Source organism: Mirounga angustirostris, unplaced genomic scaffold (genome assembly GCF_029215605.1).
Source record: "Mirounga angustirostris isolate CCGP_5_RB_7025 unplaced genomic scaffold, mMirAng1.0.hap1 SCAF_1, whole genome shotgun sequence".
NCBI lineage: Eukaryota > Metazoa > Chordata > Mammalia > Carnivora > Phocidae > Mirounga > Mirounga angustirostris.
In genome coordinates, this window is record NW_026991709.1 from 118,305,177 (window position 1) to 118,322,711 (window position 17,535).

Here is a 17,535-nt window from a genome sequence, read left to right on the forward strand (position 1 = left end):
GCTCTACAGATTTCTGGAACTTTCCACCCATACAAGCATGTGAGCCCGTTCCTCAAAATCCCAATCTCTTTCTCTTCCTCCCTCTCTATTCTATCGGGTCTGTTTCTCTGGGAAACTCTGACCAGTACACGACCCATTAGTCATTGGTTTCTTTATAATACTGGGGATTAACATATATATGACTCAACAAAATGCTGAACTTAAGCACTGGTGAAAGCAATCCTGAGGCCATTTGGAATAAATGAGAACTACTGGACAGGAACAAGGTACAGAGAGAAAAGAATATACCCTTGTGGTTGTACGTTCCAAGCTTCCAGTAATATGGCCAAAGAGCCCAGCTTGGTATTAACCAACTTGAAAGCAAGTTGGTTAATAGTTTGGTCAAAAGGACAATTTGGTTCAAAATGAAGATCCTTTACTTTTTAATGGCACTGTTAAACTATTTTCACAAAAAGCACGTATCCATATTACTTTCATAATTTTACAAAGAAGAAGATAATGAGTATTTTCAGGCACTGGTGTTTTTGAGTGGTGCTGGTGGTGGAGGTGGCTGAAGCAGGCATTAACACCTCCCTACTCCCTACGTATCAGGCTTGCAAACTTGGGAGCTGGGCCACCCCCTGGGAAGGCCCCTTGGCTCTTGGCAGGTGAACTGAAGCTACAGGAATCTCGAAATTGCCATAGGCCTCCTTTCTACCCCTTTCTGCCACAGGGTCTTCCTGGCTAAAAAATGTAACTGCTGGGGTGGGGGTGTTGGGGGCTTGATAGTAAAAGAGGCCACCCTACGCTTTGTCCCCTTTTCCCCACCAGAGGGTTGGGGAAGGTCTTCCTCTGTGTGTTACTGCATTTACAAGTATTTACTGATGTGTATTATACGTGCATTTTACCAGGTTTTCTTGGGAAAGAAGTCTTGGGGGGCGGGATTGTTTATTAATATATACTTTAGGCTGCATTTCTCATTTCTTTTCAGGTCACTTTACTTTTCTTAATAGATATTCATAAAATGCAACTAAGGTTGAAAGAAACACGGGCACCGTTCCTGGGAACTCGCTCACCTCCAAGGGCCCCACGCGGCCGCCCAGTCCCAGCACACGCCCCCAAAGGGTATTTGCGCAGCCGTGACGTCACGGCGTTGGGGCGGGCCCCGTGGCAGGGGCGGGGCGCTTCCCGGATCTCGCGGAGGGGAGGGCCGGGGGGTGCGGCCCCGCGGGGCGCGCTCGGCCCCTGAAGTGCGGGCCTCTCTAAACGCGCTCGCTCCGCCGGCGGTCGTTGCGTAGAGGCTTGCAGGGTCGGGATGTTGGGGGTGCGCGCGCTCCAGGAGCAGAGGCGCCCGGAGCAGAGCGCGGCGGGCCAGTCTCCCGCGCGCTTTGTGTTGGGGCTGGACGTGGGCAGCTCGGTGATCCGCTGCCACGTCTATGACCACGCGACGCTGATTCGCGGCTCCAGCGTGCAGAAGGTGACCGGGGAGCGGGCGTCGGGGCTGCGGGTCAGGGTCGCACAGAGCACCCGGGATCTGGTCGCGGGAGGCGAGCGGCCGGGTCCGCGACATCCAGCCGGCATGCAGCCACCTGCAGCACCGGCGGGCCCTCGGTCCTGAGCGGCGGGCGAGGAGCGGCCAGATCTCAGTCTTACCTCGCAGGGCAGGGCTGAAACCTGCGCGCCGTTCCTGTTCTGGCTGAGGGCAGGAGGGGCGCGGTTTGTGACCGGGGGCCCTTCTCTCGCTTCTATCACCTGCAGATTCGCCTTTCCTGGGTGGGACTGCGGAGACTCGCAGGGCAGGGCAGAGCACGCGGCGCGTATCCAACCAGAAGGTGCTTCGTGACTTGCTAGGTTTTTCCCACTTCCTCGGTAGGCTTCCAACCCCGTCTTTATTTACATTTCGGTGTTTCAGATCTTGATAGAATTTATTGTCCGTTCCTCAGTTGTCATTATTAACTGCTTCTCAGAGTGCTGGTTCCTCATCTGAGCGACTGATTTTCATGGATATTAGAGGAACTGGACAAGTTTTGAAGGCTGTATTGTCATTACTTTTCTCCTTTCCATCTTTGAGCATTGATAAAACTACCTTTTTCTGGTTTGAGAAACCTACCAAATCCTTACTTCTTATTAGTAAAGCAACCAACAGATTGGTGCTCTTCTGTTCTTATTTTAATGAAGTGTTGATTTCTGCGTGCGCACCAAAAATAATGTGGATTGGATGTGGTGTTCTTACCCTTCTTTCCAATATCAACCTCTTTTTATGTTAGCAGTGTTAGGAGCCATTAGATACCTAAACCATTCCCACCCAGCAGCACTGGATTCTCCGTTTGTTCAGTTCTCACTCTTCTTCCCAACCCCTTAAAGAGTGTTTTTAACCATAGCAGTTGCCCAGGGGCAGATCTATCCAAGTGACTGCGTTGAGAAAATGGGGGAGTTTCATTTCATTCTGGTTTCTGGACCAGAACAGTGAGCTGGGACTAAGCAGCTGGGCCCTTCTCTGGCTACCTGTGCAGAAACACTGCCCACCCACCCTACACACGCCATCCCTCCCCCAACCTGAAAGAACACTGTCCTTTGGCGACTGTGTGTGTCTTATCTTTTTGAATCTTTATCACAACACAAGGATACTTTTCACACAGTCTTCCTCATAATTCTAGACACAAAGTACTTTTGTTTTAGGCAGTGATTTTTTAATTGAAATATTTGGAGCCAAAGGGGGACATGGATTGTCAGAAAATACAAAGTTTCAGTTGTATAATTCGGGACAAATGATTCGTTTTTTAGAAATGAGGTAGGAATCTAAACTATGAATCAAGATTGCTGTGAGTAGCAGGAGACTAGAATGGCTTGCTTAGACTCTCAGCCGTGAAGTGTCTGGAAAGATAGGAGTTAAAAATATAAAAAGTCCCTGCCCTCAAAGGATGAAACACGTAGATTAAGGAGTTTATAGCAATGGCTCTCCAACTGTGGTAAGAGTTCATAGCAGTTCTGTTCTTTTCTTTCTTTCTTTCCTTCTTTTTTTCTTTCAAGATTTTATTTGTCAGAGAGAGAGAGAGAGCACAAGCAGGGAGAGCCCCAGGCAGAGCAGGCAGAGGGAGAAGCAGGCTCCCCTTTGAGCAAGAAACCCCATATGGGACTCGATCCCAGGACCCCGGGATCGTGACCTGACCTGAAGCCAGATGCTTAACCTACTGAGCCACCCAGGTATAAGTATAGTTCCTGGGCACCTGGGGTAGCGATGAAGAAATTAAGATTTAGAAACTTGTGTAGCAGTTTACTAGAGTAGTTTTATGTCTGCTGATTTTAAAAATGAAACATTTGGGATTCTATTTTGTATGTAATTTTTTCCTAGAAAATTGTTTTAATTGTGTCTTAAAAATTGTTGGTCCATAACGAATTAGAAATTAGAAAAGAACAACCAGAAATTGGTCATTTATTTCAGATAGCTGGAGGTTTTTTTTTAAGATTTTATTTATTTTTTGACAGAGATAGAGACAGCGAGAGAGGGAACACAAGCAGGGGGAGTGGGAGAGGGAGAAGCAGGAGAGGGAGAAGCAGGCTCCCTGCCAACCAGGGAGGCCCATGCAGGGCTCTGTCCCAGGACCCTGAGATCATGACCTGAGCCAAAGGCAGACGCTTAACGACTGAGCCACCCAGGCGCCCTTGGATACTTGAAGTTCTTTGAGGAAAAGGTTCTTGGCCTACATTGCTACTTAGCACCTGATTTATTACCTCATGGGTACAGAATAAATCATTGAATTGCATTTAATTGAAGTATTAGGAATTCAGTTTGCTTCATGAAACTGGATTGGACACAGAACTTTTGTTTATTTTCTCAAGCGAAAATCACATCTCTGCTAAAATGATGATAAGACTATATATAATAGAAACCCAAAACCTCTTAGTATAGGATTTGACTGATATTGCCACGTAAATAGTTTAAAAGTGAGACAGAGAAAGAAAAAGTGAAGAGATCACCCTTAGAGATAAGAACATAATAGGCTGTATTGGTCTTTTAATTAAAATTGAAATCCCAAACATGAACCCTTTATGTTAAGAAGCTAGTACTAGGCCTCTCAGAAGACCAGTTTTATTTCTTGTGGCATTCATTTTTTAATAGCAGAGATACATTTTTAGGCTTTTTCTATAATTTGTATTTTTTTAAAAGATTTTATTTATTTATTTGACAGAGAGAGATACAGCGAGAGAGAGAGCACAAGCAGGGGGAGTGGGAGAGGGAGAAGCAGGCTTCCCGCTGAGCAGGGAGCCCTATGCGGGGCTCGATCCCAGGACCCTGGGATCATGACCTGAGCCGAAGGCAGATACTTAATGACTGAGCCACCCAGGCGCCCCTATAATTTGTATTTTTTATTTTATTTTTTATAATTTGTATTTTTAAAAAATTTTTGTATAGATTCTTAAGTATTGGTGTTATATACCAGAATAGTATTCAGATTTGAAAATCCACACGTCAATATTTGATGTTTCTAGTTTTAAGGAGAAAATTTATCATGTTTCCCATTGGAACATGATGCTATATGTGAGAAACCATGAAGAATAATAACATCTTGGTTGGAAGAACAGGACAGAAAGGCCAGTCCAAGGAGAACAGTACAATCTGTACTAGTGTGTACCCTTCTGGACAGTCTTGAAAAATTCTAGTTGTTTGCTGTGTTTTGTTTTGTTTGTAATCAGCAAAACAAATCTTCTTAGCTTTGGTTATCCTCTTGTCTAATTTTGGTTTGGTCTTCCTTCGGTACAGGAGGAGATTTCACTATTGTGACATGTTTAGGAATAGTGAGCTCTCCGGGCTGGTGGAGTGGAGGGGATTGACCCTGCAGCGCCATCTTCAAGTTTTTTGAGTTTTTTGGGATGAGGAAGTGTTTATTGCAGTTGAGGCATTCGTCTGTGGTCATGAAAGTCTTGCATAGAAAAAACATATTATTTGATAGAAGGGGAATAGATTTTGTTAAGTCTGTCTCTGGGAACTCACCAGGGAGTAGTAGATCCTTTTTTCATATCAGACCTTGTCACCCTCACGCTTCCCACATGTTCCCTGTTTCCTCAGCATTCCTTGTCTTTATTTTGGTCTTTTCTTACATGTTAGATCTTTGGTTGGTTTTTGGTTGTTCCTATTTTCTTTCTTTCTTTTTTTTTAAGATTTTATTTATTTATTTGACAGAGAGAGACACAGTGAGAGAGTGAACACAAGCTGGGGGAGTGGGAGAGGGAGAAGTAGGCTTCCCGAGGAGCAGGGAGCCTGACGCGGGGCTCCATACCAGGATGCTGGGATCTTGACCTGAGCTGAAAGCAGATGAGACGCTTAATGACTGAGCCACCCACTGAGCGCCCTGGTCGTTCCTATTTTCAGTACCACTCAGTAGTCTTACCCTACTCAGCTATATCTGGTATTTGCAAAGAAAGCATTCTTCTGGTTCAGTCCCTTTGGAGAGTAAACCTTTTACCTTCTGCCTGGTTAGGGAGGGGCAGTGATCTGGCTGGAGGAAGGGATTGGGGATTGGGGATCCTTTTAAAGACTTTGAACCAATCTTGGGTTCAGCCCCATCTGGCATCCCAGTCTTTGGAGGGACCTCTACTATTCAGGATTTTACCATAGAATCTCTGCCAGGGGTTGAGCAAAGATGTGGTCATCTGAGGAGGGAGTGAAGTACCAGTTTTCTCCTCTGTTTAGCCATGTGCCACCAACCCACTCACTGTTCATATTAAAAACATTTTGTTAAAACCTGGCCTGAGCCTGTTTGCTCTCTTAGCATTGTCTCTCTGCATAAACCCTTTTAACATTTTTATTTTAATGGAATCTTGAGAGGAATTGGAGATAAGATATGTAGGTTTAAGCCATCATGTTAAACTGAAGCCATGGCTTCTTTTTATGTTTTAAATAACTTACAGTAAAATTGCCTTTTTGGTGAATAAGTTCTGTGATTTTTAGCCAACGTAGGAGTAATCCAAAAAACTCCCTCATGCTAGCCCTTTGTAGTCATACCCCTCCCATACCTAACACGGATCAATTTTCCGTGTCCATAGTTTTGTCTTTTTGAGAATGCCTTATAAGTGGAACAATACAGTCAGTAGCCTTTGGAGACTGGCTTTTTTCAGCATAATGCTTTTTAGATTTCTCCATATTATGTCTATCAGTAGTTCATTCCTTTTTATTTCTAAGTAGTAATCCATTAGACCGATGTGCCACATTCATTCACCAGCTGAAGTACAATTGGGTTATATCCATGTTTCTGGTGATTGTGACTACAGCTGCTATAAACATTTGTGTACAGATTTTAATGTGAACCTAAGTTTCGTTTTCTCTAGAATAAATACCCAAGAGTGGTACTGTTGGGTCATATAGTAAGTTAATGTTTAACTTAACAAAAAAATTACCGTGCTTTTCTAGAGTGGCTGTACCATTTTGCATTTCCACCAGCAATGTGTAAGAGTTCCACATGTTCTTCACTGACACTTGAAATTGTTAGTGTTTTTTATTTTATGCATTCTGATAGATGTAGTGGTATCTCATTGTGGTTTTGATTTGCATTTCCCTAATGTTTAGTGATGTTGAATATTTCTCTATGCATATTTGCTATCCATATATATCTTCTTTGGCAAAGTGCCTGTTCAAGTCTTTTGCTCATTTTTTGATTGGGTTGTTTGTTTTCTTACTGTTGAATTTTGAGGTTTCTTCATATATTCTGAATGTAAGTCCTGTGTTGGATGTGTGATTTACAGATATTTTAAATCAGTCTGCACTTTGTCTTTTCATTTTCTTAACTGTGTCTTTTGCAGGGCAAATGTTTTTAATTTTGATGAAGTCCAATTTATCAATTTCTCTGTTTTGTGAATGGTAATTCTGGTGTCATGTCTAAGAGCTCTTCACCTAACCCCACATCACAAAGATTTTCTTCCTGTGTTTTCGTCTAAACATTTTGCAGTTTTATGTCTTAAATTTAGACCTGTGATCAGTTTTGAGTTAAGTTTTGTTTAAGATGTGAGGTTGAAGTTAATTTTTTTGCATATAGGTGTCTGATTGTTCCATCTGTTGAAAAAGCTGTTGTTGTTTTTTTCCACTGAATTGCCTTGTATACACTTGTCAAAAATGAATTAGCTTTATTTGTGTCAGTCTATTTCTGGACTCTGTTCCATTGATACCTATTTGTCTATTTTTTACAAAAAGATTTTATTTATTTTAGAGGGGGAGAGAGAGAGAGCAAGTGGGGGGAGGGAGAGGAACAAGCAGACTCCGCTCCACGCTCCGCACTGAGCCCAACTCTAGGCTGGATCTCAGGACCCTGAGATCATGACCTAAGCCAAAATCAAGAGTCGGATGCTTAACCAACTGAGCCACCCAGGCACCCCTATTTGTCTGTTTTTATGTGAGTAGCACATTGTTTTGATTAATGTAACATTATAGTAAGTCTTAAAATTATGTAGTGTGGTTCCTCCAGTTTTAGGCTTTGTCAGCATTGTTTGGGTTATTTTAGTTCTTTTGCTTTTTCCTATAAATTTTAGAATCATCATGTCTGTATCTACAAAAATTCTACTGGGGGATTTTGATATACAATTGTAGATGGCATTTCTTTAGCACTTTAAAAATGTTGAGCCACTTCCTCCTGGCCTCCATGGCTCTGATGAGAAATCTGCAGCCATACAGAATCATTGTTCTATATATGTAACATGTGTGGCTGCTTTCAGGATTTTTCCTTAGTTTGGTTTTCAACATTTTAATTATGCTGGATCTGAATGTGTAATGCTTTGGACTTATCCTTTTAGGAGTCTTCTAAGTTTCTTGAATATGTAGATTTTAAATCTTCCACTGAACTTGGAAAGTTTTTAGCACTATTACTTCCCTGAAGTAATTTTTTTTTTTTTTTTTTTTTTGCACTGAACTCTTTTCTTTCCTTCTTTGGGGACTCTGATGCTCATAAATACTAGATCCTTTGCTCCTGTCTCATAGATCCCTGAGGCTTTATTCATTCTTTTTTTCCAATATTTTTTCTTTCTATTATTGAAGTTAGATAAATTCTATTGATCTATCTTTGGTTTACTGACTTTCTTCTGTTATTTTTATTCTACTATTGAGCCCATTCAGTATGTTTATTTTAATTATTATATTTTTCTTTTTTAAATTGATTTTTCCAGCTTTACTGAGGTATGATTGACAAATAAAAGTTGCATATAGGTAAGGTGTACAACATGATGTTTTGGTACACATATACATTGTAAAACGATTACATACCCATTACCTCACATAGTTACTATTTGTGTGTGTGTTGAGAACACTTGAGAACTGTTCTCTTAGCAAATTTCAGGTGTACAGTACATTATTATTATAGTCACCATGCGTATATTAGGTCTCCAGAACTTATTCATCTTATAACTGAAAGTTTGTACTCCCCTTGACCAGCATCTCTCCATTTCTCCCATTCTCCTAATTATTGTATTTTTCAATTCTAAAAATTTTATTTTGGTTTCCTTTTGTCTTATATTTCTTGGCTGAGACTTTCTATCTTGCCATTTGTTTCAAAAGAATTTGCCCGTTGTTCTTGGAACATTTTTGTAATAGCTGCTTATGAAGTCTTGATCAGGTATCTGTCATCTTGGCATTGGTATCTATTATCTTTTCCCATGTGAGGTGAGATTTTTCTAGTTCTTCATATACCTGGTAATTTCAGATTATATCATGGACATTTTGAATATAGTGTTATAAGACTCAGGGTCTTGTGTAAATCCTATGATGAACGTTGCTATTTTTCTTTTACCAGGCAATTAATGCAGTTGGGTTCAAGCTACAAATTCTACCAGTCTTTTTTTTTTTTTTTTTAATATTTTATTTATTTATTTGACAGAGAGAGACACAGCGAGAGAGGGAACACAAGCAGGGGGAGTGGGAGAGGGAGAAGCAGGCTTCCTGCCGAGCAGGGAGCCCGATGCTGGGCTCAATCCCAGGACCCTGGGATCATGACCTGAGCCAAAGGCAGACGCTTAACGACTGAGCCACCCAGGCGCCCCCAAATTCTACCAGTCTTTTGTGGACCTTGGTTTCAGTGTTTGTCATTTCCAAAATCTTGGCAGTACTGTTTGCATCTGCCCTGTGAATGTGCCACCCAGTAGCCAGTCTGGCACCTGGGTAGGGGTCTGTCCCTTAGTTCTTTATATCTTTGCTATGCTGTTTAGATTATGTTCAAACAGGTACAGCTTCGAGGTGAACTTTGGAATTCATACGCAACTTTCTGGAGGAGCTTTCCTAAGCTCCTCCCTCTCTTGAGATTGTCCTGGCACTTTTTGGTTCCCTGAGTTTCCCCTTTTGGCTCCTCTTGCCAGAAAGCTGGAGCTTTCATTACACTACTCTGCCGGCACTTCCTATGCCCACAGCTGGGGCTACACATCAAAAGCACAGAGAGAGAAACAAACCAAAAAAAACAAAACATGGCGGTCTTGGGCCACACCTCCTCTGGTTGGAGAAGTTTTACCTCCTTCAGTATTTTAGGTACTTGAGATTACTGGTGCAATCACTACTACAAGATAACCTGGGTACAAAAGTATGGAGGCAAGCGGGAGAAAAAAAGATATATGGGGGACTTCTCCCATTCTCTCTGAGTGTTAGCCAAAACATGAGAGTTTCTGGAGTTTCCGCTGATCCTGGTACCCACTTCTGGTTTTATGGACTTGCTTGAGTCTAGGCCAGGGAATATCAGGAAAAAAATGGGAAACTCACCACCAGTTAGTAGTACTGGAATTCTTATCTTCCCCTATCTTCCTGCCCCCCGTAGACTTTTTAGAGTCCACATGCATTCGGTCCAGGTTTTATCTCTGCATTCAGTGGTGGAGACAGGGTGGAGTGTGCTTCCTCCATCATAGTCTGAATCAGAACTTGGTACTTTGTTAATTTTTGTTTTTTTTAAAAATTTTTCTCATAAAAATGGTACGTCTTCATTATAGAAAACTTGGAAAGTAAAGATAAAACAAAGAAAGCTAAAATTTTCTGTAAATTCATGAACTGAGGAAAACTTTATTTCATATTTTCCATTTTAACAATAAAAATGAATTAGATAATAAATGAAATCATGTTGTAATCATTTTAACCATTTAAAAAATTTTAAGACCCAGATATTATTGACTTGATCTAATGTTGTTTTTACTAAATTTTCTTTTTCTAAATAGATAGAAAATCTTTATCCTCAAGCTGGCTGGGTTGAAATTGATCCCGATGTTCTCTGGCTTCAGTTTGTAACTGTAATAAAGGAATCTGTTAAAGGTAATTAGGCTTGCAAAAATAAAAATAATAAAGTGTATTTTGTTTGTAGTAAGAGTGTTCCTCAGTCTGTAGAATTTTATGGGTTTCCTAAATTATAATTACAGGAATGTTGTTTTACTGGGGTAAAATTTCCTAGTATTTTTTCGGCAGACATCTGTGGTTAATTGTTAACCACTTTGTCAAGGAAAGGTAACAGCAACTCTCTCTGTCCTCTGGCTTAAATCTTTTTTCAATACGGTATAAAGGTTCATTTTCCTTCTTCATTCCAGGTTGTGGCTAGTGCTCATTCGACTTCTGTTGTGTATAAAATACTAGAGGGTTATAAACAAAATTAGAACCCACAGTTCCTGCTCTCAGGAATTTACAGCTTTATTCCTTTTTTTTTTTTTAAGATTTTATTTATTCATTCGAGAGAGAGAATGAGAGAGAGAGAGCACAAACAAGGGGAGGGGTAGAGGAAGAGGGAAAAGCAGGCTCCTTGCCAGGCTCTGCTCATGACCTGAGCCAAAGGCAGATGCTTAACCTACTGAGCCACCCAGGTGCCCCGAATTACCTTTATTGTTAAACAAGTTTTTGTTTTTGTTTTCATTTTTTTGTGTGACCTCTTGATGCAAAGTCTTGGCCATAGTCACGGTGGGAAATATTAGCTCTTTTCTTTCTTTCTTTCTTAAATTTTCTTTTTTTTTTTAAGATTTTATTTATTTATTTGACACAGAGAGACACAGCAAGAGAGGGAACACACAGGGGGAGTGGGAGGGGGAGAAGCAGGCTTCCTACCGAGCAGGAAGCCTGATGCGGGACTCGATCCCAGGACCCTGGGACCATGACCTGAGCCGAAGGCAGACACTTAACGACTGAGCCACCCAGGCGCCCGCTTGCTTGCTTGCTTGCTTGCTTGCTTTTTTTTGTTAGAGAGAGCACACACAAGCAGGGGGTGCAGAGCCAGAGGGAGAAGCAGGCTTCCCTCTGAGCAGTAAGCCCGATGTGGGGCTCAATCCCAGGACCCCGGGATCATGACCTGACCCGAAGCCAGATGCTTAACCTACTGAGCCACCCAGGCGCCCGAAATCTTAGCCCTTTAAGGACATTTTCAGTGCAACTTTCTTTAAGAATGTGGCAAAAGCTGACTTGTAAATGTGAATTCTAAAAGATCTTTTACTTCGTGCTCACTTCGGCAGCACATATACTAAAAGATCTTTTACTTCATTTTTGTGGCTCAGTTGCTTCTCCTTCTTGCCTTTTTGGTTTGAAATACTTCAAAACTTACTTAAAAAGCTGCAAGAATAGTACATGGAACACCTGTTTGCCTTTCCCAGATTCAAACATGTTAAGCAGTGTTTACCATTCTTTACAAACTCTTTTTTTGACCCGGTTAAAAGGGTTGGTTTGACATAATAACCTGTTGTCCCTAAATACATCAGCATTATCTCCAAAAGAAAGGAGAATTCTCTTATATAAACACACTGCACATATCACAGAGGAAATTTAACATTAATACAGTAATATTTTCTAATACTTAATCTTCAATATTCCTCTTATCTCAGTCATTAATCACTTTTTTCCAATCCAGAATGCATCCAAATGTGAGGCATTGCATTTAGCAATCAGTCTGTCTGGTCTTTATTTATTTATTTACTAGTCTCTTTTAATCTAGAGCATGTTATTCATGGTATTGACAGTTTTCAGAGGTATAGACCAGTTTATTAGACGGTTCTGCATTTTGCTGTTGTCTTGATTTATTTCCCCATGATTAGATTCAGGTTAAATATTTTGGGGAGGAGTACTGTACCGGGGGTGATTTGTCTTTCTTGGTGCTCAAATTGAAGTTGTACCTAATTTTCCTAGCGGGATAAATTACTCTTCTGAAAGAGCATCACAAAAAAATACTCCAGTAGCTATATTTTAAGAACTATGAACCAGAGAGACCATGTTTTTTTTTCTTTTTTTTAAAGATTTTGTTTATTTATTAGAGAGAGAGAGAGAGCGCGCACAACTAGGGGGAGCAGCAGAGGGAGAGGGAGAAGCAGGCTCCCTGCTGAGCAAGGAACCAGACACAGATTGGATCCCAGGACCCTGGGATCATGACCTGAGCTGAAGGCAGACGCTTAACAGACTTAGCCACCCAGGGGCCCCAGAAAGACCATGTTTTTATTTGCATCTTAGCATCTGTTTGTTGGAAAATAAGATCTAAGCTTCAGTAATTATACTATTTTCCCTGGGAGTTTTCCTTTATTGTCATCAACCAGCTTCTATTATGGTATGGTGACCTTATTCCTATTCAGGAATAACAATTTGGGACAAGCAAGCTATGGCAAAAACCATAGGCAAGTCCAGCAAACAAAGGAAAGGAATGTTATTTTGTGGAAAAGGAGAAAGAGGTTGGGAAGGATTGTTTTTAACTATAGTCCATTGGAGAAAGGCAAGAGTTTGGGGTAATGATGGTTTTTCATTGGCTGGGGTAGTAGATTTATTATAGGAGATGCAAAGTACATCTTTTCCTGTTAGGACCTATAATTGCTGATTCTTTCCTGCTGAGGAGTCTTCTCTTGGGGTCTGTAATTGGTAGGTCTTCCTGTAATTGACCCAGTGGTATGGCCCTGACTACGTTTTAGAGAGGTTTCCCTTTATTAATTTTCATAGGTTGATCATTACTTGAATTAAGATCGGTCTTTTAGTGTTATCAAGAAGAAAATACAATCCAACTTACTTTGAGTAGTGTTTGCTTTTTTTCTAACATTTAAAGCAAAAAGCCCATTTTGTTATTATTAGAATATGAACTTTTTCCCTTTAAGTAAGAAATTACTACAAAGTCATCTTAGTAATGCTTCCTTCATTAGCTCCAATTATGTTACTAAATGCTAAACCCAGATGTTTTTCTTAAATATTATATTGGATGATTTATTTCCCATGCTGTAATATTGTAAAGAAAAACTTCACTGGCTTTTAAACATGTGTTTTACCTATCTTTATTTTTAGCTGCAGGAATAGAGATGAATCAAATTGTTGGTCTTGGCATTTCAACACAGAGAGCAACTTTTATTACGTGGAACAAGTAAGTGCATTGTGTGCTAAGCATTCTGTTGCTGGGTTCGTACCACAGTGAATATGTTGCTACATTGCTGTGAAACCTTTTTGGAGAGTTTTAAATTGGTGAATTAATAGCAGTTTACTTGGATAAGAGAGATGAAAGTGGGCCTACTTTCTGGCATTGTAAAATATGCTCCCTGCATGTTATCTGGACTTGACTTACATAAAATGATAACAATAAAAAGTATTGTTACTGTCATTAAAATTCTCCATTCCTTTCTTTTGACATAAGTTAGTTTTTCAAATAAGCATGGATTGAAATCTTAAAAATTAGCTTATAACGAAAAAGATTCAGGAGAGCCTAACAAGTTTCATAAACACAATTCTATAATTACGGTTTATGTTTTCAGTCTACTCCAAATTTAGTATTTAAGTACCTACAGCATATGAGGTATGTGTAAATTAAACACAATTATAATGGCTACCATATAGTGAATATCTATGATATTTCAGGTTCTATTATCCTAACAAACAAACTTGTTATTTAGGTATTATGTCTTTTTTACAGAGAAAGAAACCAGGGCTCAGTGAGATAAGTAAGTGGTTCAAGGCCACTCAGTTAATAAATAGAGTCAAGGTTCCAGATTTGTTTTTTGACCCCAAACATGCTCTTTCTACTATGCCCATATTGCCGTCAACATGAGTTTCTTTAAACTTTTTTTTAATATTTTATTTATTTATTTGAAAGAGTGAGAGAGAGCATGAGGATGGGGTGAGGGTTAGAGGGAGAAGCAGGCTGCCCGCTGAGCAGGGAGCCCGATGCAGGGCTGGATCCCGGCACTCCAGGATCATGCATGACCTGAGCCAAAGGCAGGTGCTTAACTGACTGAGCCACCCAGGTTCCCCAACATGAGTTTCTTCAAAAACAATAACAACAACCACAAAACTCTATAAAATGTTTCTTTGTTAGAAAGCACTAGACTCCAAAGGGCATCTTGAGCATGGGGCAGTGGGGAAGAAAAGTAGTAGATATAAGAAGTAGGGATAAGTGTAAGAAACCTAATCGGGCTGAATTCACAAGATCTTGGCCATTATTTCAGTATTAGGTTAGAGGAAGAAGTTTAACTTTACCAACATTTCTGGCCTTGATGTTTGGGGGGATATGATTGAAATTATAGAGAACATTAGAGGAGGAATGAGATAGATGGTGATGAGGGTGGGTGGAAGGGAATATGATAAAAGTGTTTGGTTTGGGACATGTGAATGTGGAGATACCCCAAAGGTGGTTAGAACGTCTGTCTGGTTTAACTAAGGCATGACTCATTTCCTCTAGATAAGTGCTCTTTCTTTCAGGGCATATGTATCTCAGATGGTTGCCTGCATCTGCAGTCCCGCTCTGCCTTCCCCAAACTTCCCACCCAGTGTGTTGGGCATAACAAGTCAGATGAAAGAAAAAAGGAACTAAAGTCATCTGTGTAGATGTAGTTTCTAAATAGTGGCGCCATTGACATTTTGGGCCAATGATTCCTTGTTGTTGGGGGCTATCCTGGGCATTGTAGGGTGTTTAGCAGCATCCCTGGTCTCTGCTCACCAGATACCAGTAGCACCCCACACCCCTAGTTCTTAAAACCGAAACATCTCCAGACATTGCCCAATGTCCCCTGGGGGACAGAATCACTCCCAGTTGAGAATTGTTGACATAGACAGAGTCTGGAGAAATAGGTGTGTTCTCTGATAGAGATTATATGGATAGAAAAAAAAGAAGACTGAGGATTTCACCCCTCCCCCCACCATAACGGGGGTCAGAAAGCAAAAAGCTGGCATGATGGGACAAACACAAATCTGGGAAGTAGGTGGTATGGAAGTAGGGGCAAGGGAGTGTTCCTAGGGAAATAACCGACTGGAAGTGTTATGTTTTGTTGGATTTGGAGATTAGGTCATTGACCACAGAGATTGTTTTCATCAAAACCTAGATAGCAGGTCATTCATGACAAGGAGGTCAAAATGTTAGGAAGCAAAGTTTTTATGTGGCAATAGGACCATATCTCACTTTTGGAAGAAATAGAGTCAGATTCCAAGACGGTTCACCTCCCTTACTGGTGGTGTTGTCCCTGTGAAAGGGTAAGATTTCTTCCTAAGACAATTGTGAGTTTTCTCCGTGGCTATCCTTTTTTGAGATGTTTGTATTCTTTCCTGAGTCTTGGAAACTTTTTTTTTTAAAAGATTTTATTTATTTATTTGACAGAGACACAACGAGAGAGGGAACACAAGCAGGGGGAGTGGGAGAGGGAGAAGCAGGCTTCCCGCCGAGCAGGGAGCCCGATGCAGGGCTCGATCCCAGGATCCTGGGATCATGACCTGAGCCAAACAGACACTTAACGACTGAGCCACCCAGGCGCCCTGAGTCTTGGAAACTTTGCTTGTAGGAACTGAAATACTAGATATTGTCCAAAAAAAAACCCCACACAAGGCTTTGTGCTTCTTTTACCTTAAAATAACAGGGTCCTAAAATAATGCTCCCCGAGTCCTGGTGAGCCGCTGGAGCACATAATGTTGGCAGATCTACGAGCTGTACAACAAAGAACTGAGATGCAGCACAAAAGTGGCATGGCTCTGAGCCAGCAGGAAGTACTTCGTGCTCATTTTCTGGAGAAAGAGTGACGGACAGGACCCTGGCACGGTCTACTGTGCATTCCAGTCCCGGCCTGCACCTCCTCTCCCCAGCTCACTGTTTCTTTCTCCTGCAGTCACGGCCGTAGTCCTGTTGTCTTGACCATACAGACATTATTTTCTGGTTGTTGCTGTCAGGAAGTCTAAAACTTTGGACTTTGTTTTCGTTTTTCTCCTTCCCCCTCCTTTAGATGCCAGGAAGCTTGGTCTTTGCGTTTTCTTCATATTCTTCAGGTTAAAAATTTTTTTTCAATATATTTAATCAGTGGTGTGTTTAGCCTGCATCTTAAAATAACAAAATGATATCTCCTCCATTTTGGTTGTTTTAAATTCCTTTTGTCCTAAAATACCTGAGCTGTTTTGTTTCTTCAATCTCTGCATCTCTCAGGGAGGCTTCTGCCAGGTAACCTCAGATCAGGGTGTGTGCCAATTAGTAACATAAACTGGGAGTCATGCAAGCAAACTGAGATTCACTCAGTAACCATTTGAGGACTTACAGGGAGTAAGGCACTGTGCCGGCTGCTGAGCTGAATATGAAAATGAGTACGAATACCAGCCCTCAAGGAATTTACAGTCTCATAATACAAGTATACAAATGAGTCTGTGTTCCCACAGCACCAAATATATCTTTTATTGTAATACCTGATACTTGTGTTAATGATTCTTACCAATTATGACACAAATATATTAAGAGCCATGGAATGGCAGAATGTGTTAGAGAGGTTTAAGGCAACTCATTTATGATATTGTTATTGATGTTTTCCCTCCATTTCCCCTTTTATTATTGACAGAGATAAAACAAACCCAAATCACTGCTAAGGGAATATTAGAATATGTGCTACTTCTTTTTTTTTAAGATTTTTATTTATCTGACAGAGAGAGGCAGCGAGAGCAGGAACACAAGCAGGGGGAGTGGGAGAGGGAGAAGCAGGCCTCCCGCCGAGCAGGGAGCCCGATGTGGGACTCGATCCCGGGACCCCAGGATCATGACCTGAGCCGAAGGCAGACGCTTAACAACTGAGCCACCCAGGCGCCCAGAATATGTGCTACTTCTTGAGATCAGTATTCTAGATTGTCTTCCACCATGTTATGAACTAATGATGTCACTTTCCTCTTGTGATCTTCTCCCCGTCTTTGTTCTTCAGCTGTACTAGCATCTTAACACATCATGCTTCATCCTGTCTGAGAACCTTTGAACATGTAATATATTTTGTCAGGAGAGTTCGACCTCCTTGTTTGTTCCCACTGATCCTTCAGAGCTCAATTCTATTGTCATTTCTCAAAGAAGTCTTTCCTGACCCCTGCACTACGCAAGGTGTCCCTGTTAAATATACTCATGTTGTTTCTCCTTCAGAGGACTTATTATCTGTAGTAAGCAAGCAATTGAGTAATTAAGTATTTCTTTGGTTTCTCTGGTAGAGAATATATTCATAGGAGCAAAGATGCCATATCCCTTTCTTCATAGCTATGTCCCCACCTCCTGGCACAAATTGCTGGGTAAGCATTTGATGAATCAGTGATTAAAAATCAGATTTAAGTATGTAAGTAGATGCTATTGTGTGTAGAATGGCATCAGAGAATCATATATGCAT

At 41.0% G+C, this 17,535-nt stretch overlaps 1 protein-coding gene across 5 annotated transcripts in view; it reads left to right on the plus strand.

The window, feature by feature from the left end:
* Positions 1–1,165: 1,165 nt before the first annotated feature.
* The window catches only part of GK5 (glycerol kinase 5), an 81,108-nt gene continuing 64,738 nt past the window's right edge, over positions 1,166–17,535 (plus strand). Inside the window, exons 1-4 of one of the 5 annotated variants that reach the window (XM_064586904.1) lie at positions 1,319–1,456; positions 1,738–1,848; positions 10,153–10,246; positions 13,223–13,298. In XM_064586904.1, coding sequence (XP_064442974.1) covers positions 13,237–13,298 — 62 coding nt within the window. In that variant the 5' untranslated portion in view covers positions 1,319–1,456; positions 1,738–1,848; positions 10,153–10,246; positions 13,223–13,236. Of the gene's footprint in view, positions 1,457–1,737; positions 1,849–10,152; positions 10,247–13,222; positions 13,299–17,535 lie in introns of all 5 variants that reach the window. The other 4 variants (XM_064586918.1, XM_064586894.1, XM_064586900.1 and 1 more) reach the window with 4 other exon arrangements.